The sequence below is a fragment of the Neofelis nebulosa genome, chromosome 14 (assembly GCF_028018385.1).
Source record: "Neofelis nebulosa isolate mNeoNeb1 chromosome 14, mNeoNeb1.pri, whole genome shotgun sequence".
In the NCBI taxonomy this organism is placed as follows: Eukaryota; Metazoa; Chordata; class Mammalia; order Carnivora; family Felidae; genus Neofelis; species Neofelis nebulosa.
In genome coordinates this window covers 81,966,887-81,985,510 of record NC_080795.1, presented here as the reverse complement: position 1 = coordinate 81,985,510, position 18,624 = coordinate 81,966,887, and the positions used below count along the sequence as shown (strand labels likewise).

Here is an 18,624-nt window from a genome sequence, read left to right as displayed (position 1 = left end):
GAGTTTGCACGTATGTATATGTGTGCAAGTTTGCACGTGTGTGCGGGCTTGTGAGTGTGCATGTGTGTGTGCGCGAGCATGCACACGAGTGTGGGCATGTGACTGCACGGTGCATGTGAGTGTGCACGTGTGCGGGTTTGTGAGTGCATGTGTGTGTGCGCGAGAGTGCACATGAGTGTGTGTGTCTGGCACGTGTGTGTGCACGTGAGTGTGCACTGTGTATGTGAGTGTGCACGTATGTGCGGGTTTGTGAGTGCATGTGTGCGTGTGCGAGAGTGCACACGAGTGTGGGCATGTGAGTGTGCAGGGTGCATGTGAGTGTGCACGTGTGCGGGTTTGTGAGTGCGTGTGTGTGTGCGCGAGAGTGCACATGAGTGTGTGTCTGGCACGTGTGTGTGCACGTGAGTGTGCACTGTGTATGTGAGCGTGCACGCGTGTGCGGGTTTGTGAGCGCATGTGTGCGCGTGCGAGAGTGCACACGAGTGTGTGTGCAAGTGAGTGTGCACGGTGTATGTAAGTGTGCACGCGTGTGCGGGTTTGTGAGTGCATGTGTGCGCGTGCGAGAGTGCACACGAGTGTGTGCGTGTGCATGTGTCTGGCACGCATGTGTGCATGTGAGTATACGGGAGGAGCAGTGGCTGGAGCCACACTTGAGTCCTGTCCCAGCCTTAGGCAAGGCCCTTCCCATCAACTTCCTGACCTGCGCTGGGGCCCCGTGAGCCCTGCCCGAGGGGCAGACCCTTTGGCCCCATTAGAGATCAAGGTGTGCCCGCCCCTCCAGTGGACACCGGGATTAGCGTCCCCAAGGCGACCCTGGCCCTTTCCCACCTCCAACCTCCGTCCAGGCCCTTTCTGTTGACCCGGCACCTTCCTGTCTTTGTCCCCTTAAGCCTCCGAGTACACTGTGGCTGGTTGTCCAGGCGGCAGTCCGCCCCCATCACTGTGCCCCACGAGGGGGCGTCCCGGGGCACCCTGGTAGCATTTGAACCCAGAGCCCCTAGACCCAGACTCGGCCCTGGAGATAGGCATGGGGACCCAAGGCGGAAAGGGTGCCAGGCAGAGGCAGGAATGGGGGAGGAAGGAGAAGATAGGGGGCCCAGGTAAGGGAGTCACAGGGAGGTGAGGGCCCCCAAACGGCAGGGAGGGGTCATCGGGGTAGGGAGGGGCCCCAGGCTGTGGGAGGTACAGGAGTGGGGAAGGGGACAGGGAGGGCGGGAGGAGTGGGGTGTCGGGTGGAGGCGGGAGGGGCCCCAGGGGGCGGGGGGGGGTGGGTCTCCACGCCCCAGCCGCCCACAGGAAACCCAATCGCACTAATCTGCTCGGCTGACCGGTCGGGTGGCTGCGCCGGTGTCTGCTGTCCCTGCGGGCAGGCCGAGGGTGAGGGAGCAGTGGCTGCGGCGTGAGGACCGGACCATGAGGGGGGCACGGCCGGTGCTGCTGGTGCTGGTGCTGGTGGCCTGCAGCGGCGAGCTCGGTGAGGGGTGCAGGCAGAGGGGCCCGAGCAGAGGCGAGGCGGGGCGGGGAGGGGGGTGAGTGCAGGGGGAAGGGTAGGGCCCTCAGACCAAGCGAGGGAGAGGTGGGTGCAGTACCAAAGGGCCTGCGCCCAGGGCTGGGACTGGCTGGGTGGGCTGGGGCGGCAGCAGAGGCCCCGGGTGCCAGCTGGGGACCTGCCTGTCACTGGGGGCCTCGGGCCGCAGAGGGCACCGTCAGAATCGTGCTCCCTGGTTCCGGGGCCACGGTGGAGGCGGGCCTTGGGAGGCGTCTTGGGAAGACCAGGAAGACTCTGGGAGGTCCGAGAGACCGGCTAGGGGAGACACCCCAGCCCCTCGGGGCCCCCACACCCAACCAGGAAAGGAGCTGGGCGGAGGGGAAACTGAGGTCAACCTGAAGACAGAGGGCCACACGGTGGGGGAGAGGGCCCTGCGGCCTCACTGGGCTGGGCGGCCAGGCCCAGCTGGGCTCCTGCGGTGGGACGGGACCCAGCAGAGGAGGGGAGGGCAGCACACCCGGGGCCCCCCCGGCCTGACCTGCCTGGCCCCTGGGGCCATGGCTCTCCCCGCCTCTGCGAAGCCGATGCCTGTGGATGCACGCAGCCCGCACCCCTCCTCACTTGTTCCCGAGGCCCCACTGCACCCCTCGGTCGGGTGCTGCTCTCTGCTGATGAGGACCCCGAGGGGGTGTCCTGCCGCACCAAGGCCCTCCCTGACCCTGCAGGCCCCCCCTCAACGCCTCCAGAGCTGCCCGGTCCCCACCTCGGCCCGCCTCCCCTGGGAGCGCACCTTGTCCCCAACCTCCTGCCCAAACCTCCTGAATCCTCCCAGAGTTTCGGTGGGCGGGCACCCCCCGGGGGGCGTCATCCCCCTCGAACCAGGGCCTCCGGGACAGAGGGCTGGGGAGGCGCAGGGCCTGCCTGACGCGTCCTGTGCCGCTTCTCACCCAGTGGGGGCCCTGAGATGCTACACCTGTCACGAGCCCACCAGTGTGTCCAGCTGCGTCACCATCGCCACCTGCGGTGTCAACGAAACCATGTGCAAGACCACCCTCTACTCCTTGGAGATAGGTCAGCGGGGGGCTGGGCGGGGCAGGGCTGGGGCCCCAGGGTCAGAGCTGCCTCCCGGGTGTCACCCCTGGCCAGCTGTGGGGGCCCCGTGCACAGCGCGCAGCCACGGCCCCAGCCGTTGTGCAAAAAGGGCTTTTGGTGGAAGCCCTTCGCCGCCCCCCCCCCGCCCCTGCCCCCCTCTTTCCTTTAACGGAAACGCGCCTTCAGCCTTGCTCGAGGCACCTGGAGAGGAACTGCCTCATCCAGCCGGGAATCCCCGTGTCAGCCGCTGCGTCCCTGGCACGTAGGACCCCCACGGTGGCGGAAGGAAAGAGGAGGGGGACTGAGGTGCAGCAGTGACCCCCCACCCCCACCCCCACCCCGGGGTCACGGGGCCAGGCCTGGGGGCCCTGGGGTTCGGGAGCTGACCGGGCACCCAACGTGGCCCACAGTGTACCCCTTCCTGGGGGACTCCACGGTGACCAAGTCCTGCTCCAGCAAGTGTGTGCCCTCGGACGTGGACGGCATCGGCCAGACGCGGCCCGTGTCCTGCTGTAACAACGAGCTGTGCAACGTGGGCGGGGCGTCCGCCCTGGACGGCCGCCGCAGCCTGGCCTTCGTGCTGGCGCTCCTCCTGCTCTGGAGCTTTGGACCCTAGAGCCCTCCCCCCCCCCCACACCCCTGCAAGCCAGCCCCAACCGCTCTTGAAGAAGCACCACCCCTGCACCAAGCGTCCTGTGTCTGCTTTTGGGTGCCCTGCCCACGGGGGGGCGGGGGGCCTACAGCTGCGTCTCCGGCTCCGTCAGCCTTGTCCTGTGTCCCCCGCGGTCCCTCCCCAGCCCCTCCCCTCCCCTCCCGGTCTGCCTCTGGGCTGTCTCTAGGGGCCTCCTCTCCACGTCCCGTGACGTGGTAATCGAGGACGGTCACTAGGCCTGTGACACCCACGCAAACCCTGTGGGGGAGGAGGCCTGACTGGGGTGGGGCAGAGAGGGGGACCCCGCAGGCAGGGCAGCACCTACCTGCCAGGGCCGGGTCACCGGTGGCTTCTCGGAGGAGGGGCCCTCAAGGCCAGGCTTTGGATGACCGAGACATTGGTTGGGTAGAGGAGGGCAGGCCAGGCGGAAGAAAGCCCCGGGCAGGAAGAGTGACCTGGGATCGGGGATCCGTCCACGAAGCCCCCACCGCCCGCTCACCTGGCCCCCGGGCAGGGCCCTTCCCTGCCCGTGCTGACACGGTCCCCTATGTTGGGTGGCGGAGAGGGCCACCAGGCACGTTCTGCCTTCTCCAGGCTCGCCAGGCCCCGCTCCCTGGGTGCCCGGGGTGGCCCAACTCCAACGCGGAGGGGACCTTCACCCCACCGCGGCCTCGGGCCAGCCCAGAATCCTCCAGACATCTTCCCAGGAGTCACCTGTCCGGCAGGCTTCTCGTCCCCAGGGACCCCCAGGCCTGCACCTGTGTTGGGACTCGATGCTCTCACATACACACACACGTTTGTGCGCACACGTGCGGTCCTGGGGCACACATGGCAAGGGCCCCGTGCCTGAGGAAGGCAGGCCCCAGCACCACCCCCCCCCCCGCCCAGTGCTGACCTGCCCCCAGGGCCACCTGAGGGAGGTGAGAAGGGGAGGGGAGGGCCCTCAGTCACCCCGTTCCACCGGCCTCTCCTGGGCCCCTGGTGAGCTGGCTCAGTCCTGGGAGGGGACACGGCACCAGCGTCCCGCCATGCTGAGATGGGGCCAGGAAGGCCCCCATCTAGTGTGCCAGCGCGCTCCCCGCGGGCGGGCCCGTGGCCCCGAGCCCAGAGAGCCCTCACAAGCAGCCATCACCCCTCCCGGGGCTCCCTGCTCTTGGATGGGGGACGGCAGCAGCCAGGACCTGAAGCAGGTCTGTCCGGGGGTGAAGGACACCCCGCGCCTCTGAGAGAGGAGACGCAGGGCCTGAAGGCCCCAGATCCCCAGGACCCCAGGACCCCCAGACCTCTGCTTGTTGTGACATGACGTGCAGTCTCAGGGGCTCTGTGGTCCTGAGCCAGCTCCTGGGGGACAGGACGCCCACAGCCCAGCAAGCCCCACCCAAGTGGCCAGCACGGACTGGCCACGTAGCATTACCACCACCCTCCAGAGAGCCCAGGCAGACTCCAGGAACAGCAGGGAACTCGGAGGTCAAGAACGGTCTCCCTTTGGGGGTTAACTCTGAGCTCCGACTTGGTCACGAAGGAGGCGCTGTCCACATCCATTCAACACACCCCTCACCTGGCTTTTCTGGCATGTCTCACAAAAGCAAGGGGAGTGGTGGGGACTTGAGACTTACAGCCTGGGCTGAGACTCGATACACACACACACACACACACACACACAGCCTTCCAGCCAAACACGGGAAAGCTGTGCGCCCCTGTCCTGGCTGTGCCCCTCCTCCCTCTCCCGCCTCTGTGGACGGCAGAGAGCACCCTCTCTGCCGTCCACACCTCCCAGGCTTTCCCTGCCTGGGCAGGGGCTCTGCCATGCCACATCCACCACCACTCCCTCGTCTTTACGGCTGCCCTCGCGGCCGACGACGCTCCGCCGGGTTTACAGGTGAAAGAAAGGCGGTCAGAGGGGCTTATGGTCACGCAGGTGGAGCCGGGACCCACTCAGGCTGCCAGGCTCCACACCAGACACTCCCTGGCTCCTCTCGCAACATCCTGGGCGCGACTGTGGACCAAGCCCTGGGGAAGGGCTGCCCCTCCTGCTGCCTGTGCCTGCACCTGCCAAGTGTGGCCCAATTGATGGTTTGCAGCAACCGTGGTCTCTTCCTTCCCAAGTAACGCCCTCCCTTTGTTTCCTCGGTCCACAAGGCCAGCTCACGCCTGCCCTCGAAACTGCCCTGGGTCCTTGGGCCCATCCTACAAACAGGAATGCAAAGTCCAGCGGGGCAAGGGAGTCGCCCCAAGGCCACACACGGAGTCAGCAGCAAATCCAAGACCACAACCCAGGCCTCCTGAGTGCCAGGCAAAGCTCCTCCCAGCATGCTGTCCCTTCTGGAGACTGGGATGTGACTCCGTACCCTACAGTAGGGCTCACCCACCCTCGCCATTCTGCCTGCTACACATTCACACTCCTTCATCTGCCGGGTACTCCCCCATCTACTCACCTCCTGCCTCCCCCCATCGCCCTCCCTCCACTCACGCACTGCCTTCTACCCATCCACTCCTTCAAACATCACCCACCCCCCACCCATTCACTCATCCGTCTACACATCCACCCACCCATCCATCTACCCTCCCATCTACTCACCCATCCATCCACCTGCCCATTCACTCATCCGTCTACACATCCACCCATCCATCCATCTACCCTCCCATCTACTCACCCATCCATCCACCTGCCCATTCACTCATCCGTCTACACATCCACCCATCCATCCATCTACCCTCCCATCTACTCACCCATCCATCCACCTGCCCATTCACTCATCCGTCTACACATCCACCCACCCATCCATCTACCCTCCCATCTACTCACCCATCCATCCACCTGCCCATTCACTCATCCGTCTACACATCCACCCATCCATCTACCCACCCATCTACTCATCCATCCATCCACCTGTCCATCCACTCATCCGTCTACACATCCATCCATCCATCCATCCACTCACTCAACCATCTACACATCCACCCACCCACCCACCTGTCTACCCAGCCATCTATTCACCCATCCATCCACCTGTCCATCCATCCATTAGGTCCTCAGAGGACTGAGAAACCAGAGAGGCTGGAACACCAGGAAGACCTATGGACGAGGCAGCTCAGTGGGCCTTAGAGCATGTGGAAGATGTGGGGCTGGGATTGGGAGACCAGAGAGGGTGTCCGCCGAGAGGCCGAGCACAGGCAAAGGTGTGGGTACGGGAAGATTTGCGGTGGGGAGTGGGCAGTGAAGGAGGCTGGCAGGCCAAGGGGGGGCGGGGGCGCTGAGGGGTGGGCAGAGCCCTGCTGTCTGGGGCCTAAAACTGAGGGAAGCCCAGGCTAAGTCTAAAGGTCATTTGCAGGGAAGGGGCTGGCAGTGATTGAGGGTCCTCTCTGGAGCCCCACACCCATCAGCCTGGGAGGAGCCTGGGGGGCCCAGACCATCCGACCTGACACGGTCCCTACACCTTACCAGGCAGGCACTCACCCTCCTCTGCACGCGGCCTGACTCCCCACTCCCTCCGGACCTCTGGTCTGGTGGGCACCTACGCCAGGGAGAGGGACACCTGGGTGTGAAGGACGCTGGCCTTGGCCCTGGTTGGGCGTGACATACACCTGAGTCTGGGCCACAGGGGGCTCAGCACCTGTGTGGTGCTTGTGGGCCAGCACCAGGTGGCTAGAGCGAAGAGGGGTCCCGGTCCCCACGGCCTGTGAATGATTGGCCCGCCCACCCGCCGTGCCGCCTCCCACCTCCGCCCTGTCCCGCACCACCCTGCTGACTCACACGCTCCCGCCACCACCTGGCAGGAACCACAGAGAGGGCAGGGTATAAGTGCCCGCAGAGGCGGCCGCTCCCCGCTGCCGAGCACGGCAGATGGGGCGGATGGCCCGGTGCGGGGCTCTGCTCCAGCTTCTGCTGCTGCTTGCAGCCTCCTGCCTGCACGCTGGTGAGTGGATGCCTCCTCTGCGGGGAGGGGGGCCTCTGACACCCCCCACTGGGCTCCTCTCCCTCCCCCTAAATGAGCCTCCTGGATCCTAGAGCCTTCGCTCGGGACGGGCTTCGAAGCCCTACTCTCCAGGCGGGAAAACCAAGGCACAACAGAGGAATGCAGCGTTCCAGTCCACGGGTCGGAGCCCCGGGCCTTGCAGGGTCACGGCGAGGCGGGCCGCGTCCCCCAACAGGGATGGCGAGGGAGACACGCCAGGGGGCACGTGGGGTACGGCCCAGGGGTTAGACCATACGCGGCCTCCTCCAAGATGGGTCTCAAGGCCAGGCGACGACGTCTGCCCCATCCCTCGCCCAGGTGAGGCCTTCAGATGCTTTACATGCGAGCAGCCCACGGCCATTCATTTATGCAAGAACGTTACTCGCTGCAAGCCGGAGGCCACGGCCTGTATGACCACGCTGGTGCTGATGGAGGCCGGTGAGTCTGGCCCACAACAGGCCGGGGGGCCGCAGTGGTCACCTTCCCCCAGAAGGCCCTCAGGACTGGGGGTGGGGCCCCGAGGCGGAGCCCCCCCGGCCTGCCTCTGTGGTGCCGCACGAGGGCGGCATCGGCCCCGGGGGCCCCAGGCTCCCACCTCAGGGCTGGGACAGGAGCACGGACGGCTTCCAGGCCCAGCCATCACTTTGGGGGCCGCAGGGTCAAGGGCGTGGAGGTCGGGGCAGCCGGGGAGGGCACCGGGCCGTGGCGGAGCAGGCGCTGACACCTGCCCGCCCTGGCAGAGTACCCCTTCAACCAGATGCCCCTGGTGACCCGGTCCTGCTCCAACTCCTGCTTTGCCACCGACCCCGACAGCATGGGGAGCACCCGCGCCGTCTACTGCTGTTTCCGCGATCTGTGCAACTCCGTGCAGGCCACCAAGCTCCGTGTCAGGGCCCTGGCCCCGCTGGGGGCCCCACTCCTTCCCTGAAGGGCCTGCCACCACCAGAGGCCACCCGTAGCCGCACGCTTCCAGAAGCTTCCGGTTAATCATGGGACTCAAGGGGTGAGAGCCTTGCCAGGGGCCTCCCTGCCCGCTTGCAGAAAATAAACGAAGTCAGGGCAGAAACGACCTCTTTCCTTCCCGGGTGCCGAGAGCCCCCGGAGCTGGCCTCCGGGGGAGCTGAGCTGAGTCGGGCCCATTCTGGGCACCTGGCCCTTTTCTCATCCAGGGCCGTTTGGCCTCATTTCACAGAAGGGGAAACAGAGGCTTGGGAGGAGAAACGCATCCTGGGCCGGCCTTCCTGCAAACCAGTCCCACGGCCCCGGAGACCAGGACAGGCTCCCTAGCCCAAGGCAGATCTGTCCCCACCCCCAGAATCTCCCCTGAGACCCCGGGGGGCATCGCCCCCACCCCTGCCCCCTGGGTGGAAGGGAAGCTGAGGTCAAGGGTGGGTATGTCTCGCTCCACATGTCCGGCACGGGGGTGCTGCAGCCGCAGCAGGGGACGCTGGGCAGAGGGCACAGGGGGGCACAGGCTGCCTGCCCCATCGGCCCAGGCCTTCCCAAGTGCACGTGGGATACCTCTGGGCCAGCTGAAGCCCACACACCTCCACGCGCTTCAGTCACCCTGCCCCCCGATTTTGGGTGTACCATGATCTTGGCCCCGGGGGACAGCTGCAGTGAGACCATGCCCGTGGAGCACTGAAGACGTGCCAGCTCATCCCAGACACCCAGGGCCAGTGCTGGGCTCCCCGCCACGCCCCCAGCCAGCCAGCCGGGCAGCAGCAGCCTCGGCCGCCGCCGAACCTCAGACACCTGCTTCTCCCTCCTGAGGCCTGCCCCCCACCCGTGGGCCACGGCCTGGCTCGGCAGCGCTGTGCGGAGGTGGAGGCAGGAGACACGTCCAGTACACTGCACATCGGCAGCCTTGGGGCCTGAATGACCCCAGGGTGTCACTGCCCCTCTCCAGGCCCCAATTCCCCTCGCTGCCCTCTGGCTTGGGCACTTTCCAGACTCCGCATTAGGGCCAGGCTTCCAGAGAGTCTCTACCAGGCCCAGGATTTGGAGGCAAGGGGCCCGGGCCCCTTGGGGACCACGGGGACAAAGTGAGACGTCACTACAGCCCTTTCTTGGCCTCAGCTTCCAGTGGGGCAGCAAGGATACGGCTTCTGAGCTCTTCAAGGTGCGGGGGGGCGGGGGGGGGGGGAGTGAGCCTGCGCACCCGGCTCCACAGCCACCTCACCCCTGGAGGAAGCAGGTGGCTGGCCAGGCGCACCCGCGGGGTCTTCACACAGTGCCAGCCTGGCAAACAGAGGGCACCCCTGCCCCATCACCACCTAAGCACGGGGCTACCCTGCCCTCCCCTGGCGGGAGCTGCCAAGTGACCTGAGCCCAAGGAAAGCCCTTGCTCTGTCTGTAGCCCTGAGGACACCTGAGGTCAGATCTGCACATCCCTGCGTCCCGCCCCCCCACCCCCAGGAGCTGGGGAGGCCACAGGTGGGGCCCCGGGAGGGCTGGCCCTGGGGTGGCCGCACCAGCTGCCGACACTTGGGGCCTTAGGATTGAGGAGGTGGTGCGTGGGGTCACAAAGAACGCAGAAAGAGGAGAGATACCCCCCCCCCCAAGGTCACCTGGTTCCTAGGCGGGGAGGGTGGGGCAGCCCAAGCCCCACCTTGGCCAGCCCTGTGCCCTGGACGGGTGTCCCCTGGTCAGCAAGGACCCCTCTGTGGTCAGACCTTCTCCAAACAGAAAAAGCAAGAGGGAGCCTCCCCTCCCCTCCGCCCCCATCTGGCTGGGGTGTATTTCCCTCGAGCGGACAAAGAAACTACAGCGCCCCTGGGACACAGGGACGTCCAGCCCAGATGCCCCACCACCTTGAACACCTCACACAGACACGCAGACCCGTCCTGCCTCCTCAGCCCCTGCCCTGCTCCGGGATGCCAGCTGGCAACTCACCACCACCGGATGGACCTGCTGGGACCCAGACCTACTGTGCGCAGCTTCCCGTCCACAGTTCCCGTGGGGAATCTGTCCTGACACCTGTATGGACCCCCCAAGTTCCCCGCCCCGGGTTGTCCCTGGTCCTTCACTCCCTGCAGAAGCCCAAACACCCTCGCGGGCTGCAGGCCGGCTGCTCAAGGCAGGTGGGAGGCCCGGCCTCGCCAGCCACGTGACCTCAGCCGGGCCGCATCACTCCCCCATCTCCGAACGCCATGTTGCAAACCCAACTTTTCCAACTACCCGTTCTTTTCTGGGCCCCCGGACTGGGGCCCTCCTGAGCAAGTGGTCAGAGCATGACGTGGCCCATGCCATCGCTCACCTGTCTTCTATCCCGGTGGCCACACTTCCTGTCCTCTTTGAGGGGCTTGCAGAAGGGCCCCTGTGCTGTCCCCACCCATTAAGGTCCACTGACCTTCTGCCCCACCTGCTGTCCCACTTCCCCACCCCAGCAACCCCAGAGTCTGAGGCCTAGCCTCCTAAACTCTGGAGGATCACGGACTGGACCCTGGGACCAAACCAGAAACCTGCACCAGCCATCCGCAGACTGGGACATGGGACAGCAAACCCCAAGAGCCAGGGACAAGGAGAGCACCAGGGTCTGGAAGGGGAGTGGGGCAAATCCTTCCTGGCCTTGGTCCCATGCTCTGTGCAAGAGGGGCCAGTCCTGCCCTGCCCACCTAGTCCCTAAGTTTGTGGGACCCCGAGAAGCCTAGACAGCCCCCACACCAGAAAACACCTGTGGGGGCCCGCTGCTTCCCTGGGGGGTGGGGGCTTCAGAAATGAGGTCTTCCCCCAGCACACTGACATTAAAAACCCTTTAATCTTGGGGTTTCTTTAAATAAAACAGAAACATTGCAGCTTTCCCGTTGCAGCTGTAAGGCAGAGATCAGCGTGGGGGGCAGGCAAGGAATCGGGGGGCATCCCTGCGCTCCTGGCTCCAGCTGGCGGCCGGGTTCCGGGACAGGGTGGAAGGAGGCAGCTCTGGGGCCCCGGTGGCTCTGACCTACACCATGGGGCCCCAGACTGGCTTCACCTACAGGGTGGGGCCGAACTCCCAGCCCCACAGCCCACGTCCCAAGGGTCCTGGGCCTCCCACTTTTCCCGTCACCTCCACTCTGAGGGCAGAGCTGTGTCAGGGCATCTGAGTCACCCCCATCCCGTGCCCAGCACAGTATGGGGGAGGGGGACATCAGTAATGGGCGGAGGGGGAGGCCTGAGCGGGCTGGGGCGGTGGAGGGGGGGGGGGCGGTGCTGGGCCGACAGGGCTGGTCGTGGACCGCTCCAGCTGGGAGACGTGGGCCTGGCGGGTCCATCCCGCACCCTCTGGCCCTGGCAGGCAGGGACCGGCAGGCAAGTGCCCCCACGTTGAGGCTGGCGGGCTGGGTGTGGTGGTCATTGGTCCTTGACGACATCACTGAGGCCGCTCTCAGCCCTGAGCAGCTGGCTGCTGGCCTCGTTGTAGGCAATCCAGTGCCGTAGGTCCTCTGGCAGCTCGGGGGGCTCCACCTGCAGGGCGACAGGGGGACATTCCCATGGCCCCGCTGTCCCAGGGACAAGCAGGGGTGCAGGGAGGGGTGACATCCCCACGGCCCCACTGCCCCGGGGACGAGCAGGGGTGCAGGGAGGGGTGACATTCCTATACCCCCACTGCCCCGGGAACGAGCAGGGGTGCAGGGAGGGGTGACATCCCCACGGCCCCACTGCCCCGGGGACGAGCAGGGGTGCAGGGAGGGGTGACATTCCCACGGCCCCACTGCCCCGGGGACGAGCAGGGGTGCAGGGAGGGGTGACATTCCCACGGCCCCACTGCCCCGGGGACGAGCAGGGGTGCAGGGAGGGGTGACATTCCTACGGCCCCACTGCCCCGGGGACGAGCAGGGGTGCAGGGAGGGGTGACATTCCCACAGCTCCACTGCCCCGGGGACGAGCAGGGGTGCAGGGAGGGGTGACATTCCCACAGCCCCACTGCCCCGGGAACGAGCAGGGGTGCAGGGAGGGGTGACATTCCCACGGCCCCACTGCCCCGGGGACGAGCAGGGGTGCAGGGAGGGGTGACATTCCCACGGCCCCACTGCCCCGGGGACGAGCAGGGGTGCAGGGAGGGGTGACATTCCTACACCCCCACTGCCCCGGGGACGAGCAGGGGTGCAGGGAGGGGTGACATTCCCACGGCCCCACTGCCCCGGGGACGAGCAGGGGTGCAGGGAGGGGTGACATTCCCACGGCCCCACTGCCCCGGGGACGAGCAGGGGTGCAGGGAGGGGTGACATTCCCACACCCCCACTGCCCCGGGAACGAGCAGGGGTGCAGGGAGGGGTGACATTCCCACGGCCCCACTGCCCCGGGGACGAGCAGGGGTGCAGGGAGGGGTGACATTCCCACAGCCCCACTGCCCCGGGGACGAGCAGGGGTGCAGGGAGGGGTGACATTCCCACAGCCCCACTGCCCCGGGGACGAGCAGGGGTGCAGGGAGGGGTGACATTCCCACGGCCCCACTGCCCCGGGGACGAGCAGGGGTGCAGGGAGGGGTGACATTCCCACGGCCCCACTGCCCCGGGGACGAGCAGGGGTGCAGGGAGGGGTGGCCAGCCAGGGTGCGGCCTTCACACCTCTGGGCCTCTGCTCACGCTGTTCCCCCTGGAACGTGTCCTCCGCCTCCCCTTGCAGGTGGCCCTCCCTGAGGCCCCCAGTGCCATTCATCCTCCTGTCTCGAGACACTATCCTCCTTCCTCAGGCCTGTCTCCCCAACAGGGCCACACCGGAGCCGTCCGTGTGTCCCCAGAACCCAGGCAAAGCCCTCTGAGGCCAGCTGGCTGGAGAGGGGTGACGGGTGACCTGGAGCAGCCAGAGGCCTCAGGAGTCTGGAGCAGGGGAGTGGAAGGGTGGCTGTCAGCCACCCTCTGCTGGGAAAGTGCTGGACGGGGGCTGCCGTGAACCTCTCTTCTCCAGCGTACCACGAGAAGCTGGACCAGAAGCTCTGGGCCCACTGCTGCGATCCCCCCGCCCCCCCACCCCACCCCCATGCACCCAGCCATCATGGGGAGGCAAGAGGCTGCCGGGCCAGGCCTGAGAGGTCACAGGCCTCGGGGACGGGCTTGGGGTGTTCCCAGGGAAACGGGGACAAGTAGAGTGGCAGCCCTGGCCTCCCCCGGAGTGAGGGGAGCTCTGCTCAATGTCCAGGCTCTTGGGAACACTCTCCTCCCAGCCAGCGGTGGCGAAACCGGACTCAGAGCATTTCAGCCCAGACACTGGGCTCAGACTGCCCCGTGTAGGCTCTGCCTGGGGCCCACCTCACCTAGCCTAGGCACCTGGGTTCCTCCTGGCCATGCCCTGGCCCTCCCATCTGTGGCTGGGCATCCTCGGGCACACCTGCTGAGCCGCACTATCGGCTCTCTTGGAAGTCGCTTCCAGCCCCCACCGGCCACCCGGCACCCTCTGTTGTAGGAGAGACTCCCTCTGTCTTTTAGTCCCATCTCTCAGTCCCTTGACTTAAAGCCTCCGTGACCAGAGGCTCCCCACGCCGGCCTCCTTACACGTGAAAGGGCGTATGGAGCATCTCTGTCCCTATGGGGTGGGGGACACCCAGGACCTTTGGGGGGGGTGTCCAGAGACAGAAAACCAGGGAGTTATGCCCATGGCCTCTGTGAGCCTCAGTTTCCCCACCTCCGGTATGGGGGAAAGACCACCCTCTCACGATTAACATGAGACCGTGTTCCCCCTTGTTCAGGAGGCACCTGTTCAAAGCCAGAGAGGGCAGCGCCCTCGTTTAGAGCACCCAGGGGTTGGGGCAGGCCCCGGCTTTGGCACGGAAGCTCCTGAGGCAAGTTTTCGGGACGCCGCCTCAGGCCGGAGCCTGCCCTGGAAACCATTCCGGTGGTGGCGCGCTGCCGTCCCCAGGGCTGTCGTCCCCAGGGCCCCGTTGCCACGCCGCGGTAGCCAGGCTGGGCTGTGCTGGAAGGAGCAGGCCCTGGGGAGGGTCCTTTGGCCCCACACGGGCACTGCGGCCCTCTCGCCAACTGGAAAAGGCAGAAGGGCTTGCAGCTCTGTGAGTTCAGTCCCCCAACCCCAAACCCAGGTGGTGGTGACCCAAGCCCTCAGCTCCAAGCTGTGTGCAAAGGGCGGGGGAGGGGGTGTCCTCGGGTCCTTGGGAACTCCCAGTAACCTCTCACGGACACCATCCCGCCTGTTGAGAACCAAGGACGAGAGAAGGTGGCTACACACTCCGAGCCACACAGCAGCATCAGGACTTAGATTCTCGGGAGAGGCCTGGTCAGGGCTTTCCTGTTGGGGGAAAAGCGGGGGGGTACCGCATGGGGTGGCATGGAGTCCTGAGAGGGGAGCTTAAGAAGTGGCAGGCGGGGAGCACGCTAAGAACGTGTATGAGGAGTGGATTCAGGGACCCTGGGAGCTCTCAGGGAGAATGGCCATCAGTGAAGTGAGGCCCTGGGTCCAAAAGTAAGGGCTGGAGTGTGGCACTCAGCGGGACAGGAGCACCCCAAGGGGGTGGCCTTCCCTAGAGGAGGGGGCAGGGACCAGGAACCCTCAGGTCCCCGCGGAGGGTGTGCACCCGGGCCCGGGGAGGGGGGAAGAAGGTGCTCACCCTGTGTTTGCACAGGTGCTGCACGACGCGCTCCGGCGAGGTGCCCAGCACATGCTGGCGGGAGCGCAGGAGCGCGCACACGAAGCCATCGCGCAGGCTGATGAAGCGCGCCTCCAGGTAAAACGCTCGGTCGTCCCAGCCCAGCAGGCGGGTGCGCACCTCGAAGGGCTCGAACAGGCGCAGCGAGCGGCGATAGCGCGCGCACGAGGCGGCCAGCACGGCGCGGGCCCCGAGCGCGCGCAGCGCCCCCAGCACCCCGCAGCGCGTCAGGTGCGCGGCGCGCGCCACGTCGGCCTCGCGCAAGTAGCGCGCGTTGTTCATGTGCAGCAGCAGGTCCAAGTCCGAGGGCAGCACGCGGCCCGCGTAGCGCTGCTCGGCCAGCAGGTCGCGGACGCGCGGCTGCAGCAGGCGCGCGCGCAGCACGGCGCACGGCACGCGCACCAGGTACCAACCGTCCAGCAGCGCGAAGTAGACGAGCGCCAGGACCAGCGGCGCCACGAGCAGCCCCAGCATCGCGGCGGCAGGCGCGGGGTGCGGCGGAACCCGCGGCGCCGGTGCCGACCGGGGCGCGCTGCGCTGGAGTCCGCCGCGCCGGTGCCCGCGCCCCGCCTCGCCCGCTCGCCGGAACCGGCGAGAGCCGAGCTACCGGAGCGAACCACCTCGCGAAGCCGGCTGGGGAGGGACGCGCCGGAGGCGGCTGGTGCCGCAGGCCGGGGCCCCGCCCTCCCCGCGCCAGCATCCCCCCCACCCCGGCGCCCTCAGTGGTCCGTCCCCCCCCCATGTCCGCGCGCCTCCCGCCCCGCTTTCGCTTTCGCCGCGCGCCGCGCCACAGCGGCATCTGGCGGTCGCGGCCCGCGATGCAGGCGCAGGAGGGGGCGAGCTGGTCCGCCGCGTCTCCCCCCGCCCCCCCCCCCCCCCCAGCTCGCTGCGAGCCCTCTTGTCTCTCCCCAGCCGTCGAAGATTCGGTCCCTGATCTGAGCAGAGGCAAAGGCTCCAGTACCTCCCGGCCCAAGTTGCAGGACTTTGCAAAAGAAGTGGACGCAGCCGTCCGCAACGGCACTGCTTCAAGACTGTCCTGGAAACCGACCCTCCGACGCTCCAAAACATCCGGGGGCTCTCCACCTTTGCAGGGCGCCCCAGCCCCAGCGCGCATGCGGCCGATTCAGGGCGCATCACAGTCTGGCTCCTAAGCCTTTTCAGTCCCAGCTTGTAACCTCATTACCCCCACCAGCACCACTCCCACCCCCAGGTCCTGGCAATCTCAAACTCATTCCCAAGCATTCCCATCCTTGGCCCGTTCAGAAAGGGAGCATATAACGCCCGCAATGGGGGGAGAGGACTCTGCAAATGTAAAGGGCTCGACAGGGGCCTCATAGGTGTCACGAGCACATGGGATGCGGACCCAGCAGTGTGCAGCAGGCACTCCAGCGTCCTCTCTGTCCCCTTCTCGGCAACACTGGGCAGGAAAGCCCGGAAGAGGTCCACCCAGCTTTCCCAGCCCGCCCCCAGCTTGCCAGTGACCTGGGAGGCCACCTCCTTAGGTCCGCACTGGGGCCCTGGAGAGGTGGAGGCGGCTCTGAGAACAGCACCCCCCAGCGGCCACACTGAAAGGACTTTGGTCCAGTCCACACCAGGCTGGGCTCCGGTCGACCGCCAGTGCCACAATGGCAGGTGGCTTCCCTTCCCTCGGGCACCATTCAGGGCAGAATTCTTTGCTTTTCTGGCTTTGCTTCTGGGGCCAGTAGTTGGGCAGAATGGGATCTGGGTTTTCCTGGGTCCTTGGATCTGCTTGGATACTCCGCGGACAGGAAGTTCATTCTCAGGGCGGACCCAGCTGCCCCAGGAAAGCCTGGGGGTAGGAAAGGCCTTCCCCACGCATTGTTCAGCCTTGTCCCTGCCCTGGCTCAGCTCCACACCATCTGTCCCTGAGGCGGGACAGCTTCTCGGGATGAAGGTGTCCTTCAAGCCCCCTGGGCAGCTGCTCTGTGAATGCAGCCTGGTCACCCCCTTGTCCCACCCCCACAGCGGGGGCCTGCTTCTAGAAGCCTGTTCTGGAAATGTCAGTGAAGGTTGGTAAACAATAGAATGGGGGGGGATGCTTACAACGCGCGCCCCCTGGTGGGGGGCGGGGGCGGTCGCAGTCTCGCGGACAGCCACCCGACGTGTGCGAAATTAGGAATGCCGGCCGGGGGGGAGCTGGCGTCCCCCCCGCTTGGGAAGTCAACCAGAAGAGAAGACCCCTGCCCCCATCCTCTGACAGCCGGGGCTCCCTCTGCCAGGGACCCTCCCCTTCCATCTTCCCCTTCCCTGACCCCCAGACAGTCTAGATGCCCAGAACCCTGGTCTCACCGTGCCTTTACACACGCTCGATTATGTCAGCAGGGACTGCCACCTCCCCGCTGGACCCCGAGGCCAGGAGGTCACTTTGATGGCCCAAACCCAGGGCCAGCACAATCGATGCCAGCCAGAGGCTCCCCAGGAACCAACTTCTTCTTAGCCGCCCACGTCCGGCTGCATCAGCACCAGATGTGGGCGTGCTGTGGTGGTCATGGCAGATTGTTGGGGGTCTCGGGCAGGTCAGGGACTCCTGGGCATCAGACCTGGAACCCCTCTGCTCTGGCTTCGTATCTGAGAGGCAAAGAGGGAGGAGGGGCTGGGAGACAGCTGACAAAGGTGGGGCCCCCACTCCCCCGCTGCCAGAGGGTCTGACATGTGACCCCTGCACCCCCTCCAGTAGAGCCCCTACTGCACCCCAAGTCCAGCCAGGGAGGAGCAGGGCTCACAGAGCAGCGCCCAGGCCGCTGACAGACACCGCGCCCTGCCCACCCAGTACTGTCTTTACGGACACCTGAGTGGCCGAGGGTGGAGACATCAGCAACCTGGTCTGGGGGCGTCAATCCCAGCCCGAGAGGGGCCAGGCAGACGGGCCTGGGACTGGCCTTCCGGGGAAGGGAGGGCTGCGCCAGACCACCTCCAGCCTGGGGCTGAGTGTGCTGCTAGGGTCAGAGATGACCGCTCAGGGAGCGCCCTTGGAGGCCTGACCTAGGTGACCGAGCGCACAGGGGAGGATGGCTAGGTGCCAGCTGTGTGGCCTCAGGTCAGTTCCTTCACGTCTCTGTGCCCTGCCTCACCGGGTGGTGGTGAGAATCAATGAGTGACTGCATGGGAGACCCATGAGAGCACACCTGGCCTCTGGTAACGGGGTTGTGTGCTATATTATCTCCTACTGTGACAGCCGCAGAAGGCTCGGACAGTGTCCCTAACACGGAGAGTGCTCGGGAAATGGCACCTTTTTTTTTTTTTTATGTTTTTTATCTAATTTTGAGAAAGAGAGTGCAAGCAGGGGAGGGGCAGAGAGAGAGGGAGACACAGAATCCAAAGCAGACTCCAGGCTCCAAGCTGTCGGCACAGAGCCCGACGCGGGGCTCGAACCCACGAACCGCGAGATCATGACCTGAGCAGAAGTCAGACGCTTAACCAACTGAGCTCCCCGGGCGCCCCTTGGGAAATGGCATCTTAAAAACTAACGTAAGTCTGTCTGTCCAGGGGACCACCTCAGCCACAGGTGCAGCCGTGAGGGTCTCCGTTCCTTACTATGGAAAGATACATGTTTAGAAAGCAGTTTGCCGGGGAGCGTGCGCAGCATGACCCGGGCACAGATTCACAGTGTGCATCTGCGCGTGTTTGCACGCGACGCGTCATGAAGACGGAAAACGGTGACCCACGTTATCCTAGGGTTTGGGGAGCCGAGTCCTGTACGCTCTTCTTTCTCGCCGTTCCCTAGTTTGAGAAGATGAGGCGGTGTGGGGAGAGGGAGGTGGGGGTCCCGGCCAGACCCTGCCGTGGGCCCGCAGCTGAGGGGCCCTGGGCCTCTGCAGGTGGACCCCCTGCCGTC

General features: G+C 66.0%; 3 protein-coding genes across 3 annotated transcripts; 2 read left to right on the top strand and 1 right to left on the bottom strand.

Annotated features, from left to right (window-relative positions):
- The first annotated feature begins 1,301 nt into the window (after positions 1 to 1,301).
- LYPD2 (LY6/PLAUR domain containing 2) lies at positions 1,302 to 3,265 on the top strand. The gene is made up of 3 exons (XM_058699963.1): positions 1,302 to 1,474; positions 2,441 to 2,560; positions 2,992 to 3,265. Exons 1-3 carry the CDS (start codon positions 1,414 to 1,416, stop codon positions 3,195 to 3,197), a joined length of 387 nt encoding a protein of 128 aa, XP_058555946.1. The 5' UTR covers positions 1,302 to 1,413; the 3' UTR covers positions 3,198 to 3,265.
- Positions 3,266 to 7,024: 3,759 nt separating this feature from the next.
- On the top strand, positions 7,025 to 8,218 carry SLURP1 (secreted LY6/PLAUR domain containing 1). The gene is made up of 3 exons (XM_058699962.1): positions 7,025 to 7,150; positions 7,508 to 7,627; positions 7,930 to 8,218. Exons 1-3 carry the CDS (start codon positions 7,078 to 7,080, stop codon positions 8,115 to 8,117), a joined length of 381 nt encoding a protein of 126 aa, XP_058555945.1. The 5' UTR covers positions 7,025 to 7,077; the 3' UTR covers positions 8,118 to 8,218.
- Positions 8,219 to 10,930: 2,712 nt separating this feature from the next.
- Positions 10,931 to 15,410, bottom strand: THEM6 (thioesterase superfamily member 6). Its single transcript, XM_058699272.1, has 2 exons — positions 14,730 to 15,410; positions 10,931 to 11,635 (listed from the first exon to the last, which is right to left on the bottom strand). Exons 1-2 carry the CDS (start codon positions 15,240 to 15,242, stop codon positions 11,522 to 11,524), a joined length of 627 nt encoding a protein of 208 aa, XP_058555255.1. The 5' UTR covers positions 15,243 to 15,410; the 3' UTR covers positions 10,931 to 11,521.
- Between the last annotated feature and the right edge of the window lie 3,214 nt (positions 15,411 to 18,624).

Coding starts and splice junctions, on each gene's coding strand:
- THEM6 (XM_058699272.1), bottom strand. CDS start 15,242: ATGCTGGGGCTGCTCGTGGCGCCGCTGGTCCTGGCGCTCGTCTACTTC. Junction 11,636..14,729: donor AGCACCTGTGCAAACACAGG/GTGAGCACCTTC, acceptor GTCGCCCTGCAG/GTGGAGCCCCCCGAGCTGCC.
- LYPD2 (XM_058699963.1), top strand. CDS start 1,414: ATGAGGGGGGCACGGCCGGTGCTGCTGGTGCTGGTGCTGGTGGCCTGC. Junction 1,475..2,440: donor GGCCTGCAGCGGCGAGCTCG/GTGAGGGGTGCA, acceptor CTTCTCACCCAG/TGGGGGCCCTGAGATGCTAC. Junction 2,561..2,991: donor CCTCTACTCCTTGGAGATAG/GTCAGCGGGGGG, acceptor CGTGGCCCACAG/TGTACCCCTTCCTGGGGGAC.
- SLURP1 (XM_058699962.1), top strand. CDS start 7,078: ATGGGGCGGATGGCCCGGTGCGGGGCTCTGCTCCAGCTTCTGCTGCTG. Junction 7,151..7,507: donor AGCCTCCTGCCTGCACGCTG/GTGAGTGGATGC, acceptor TCCCTCGCCCAG/GTGAGGCCTTCAGATGCTTT. Junction 7,628..7,929: donor GCTGGTGCTGATGGAGGCCG/GTGAGTCTGGCC, acceptor CCGCCCTGGCAG/AGTACCCCTTCAACCAGATG.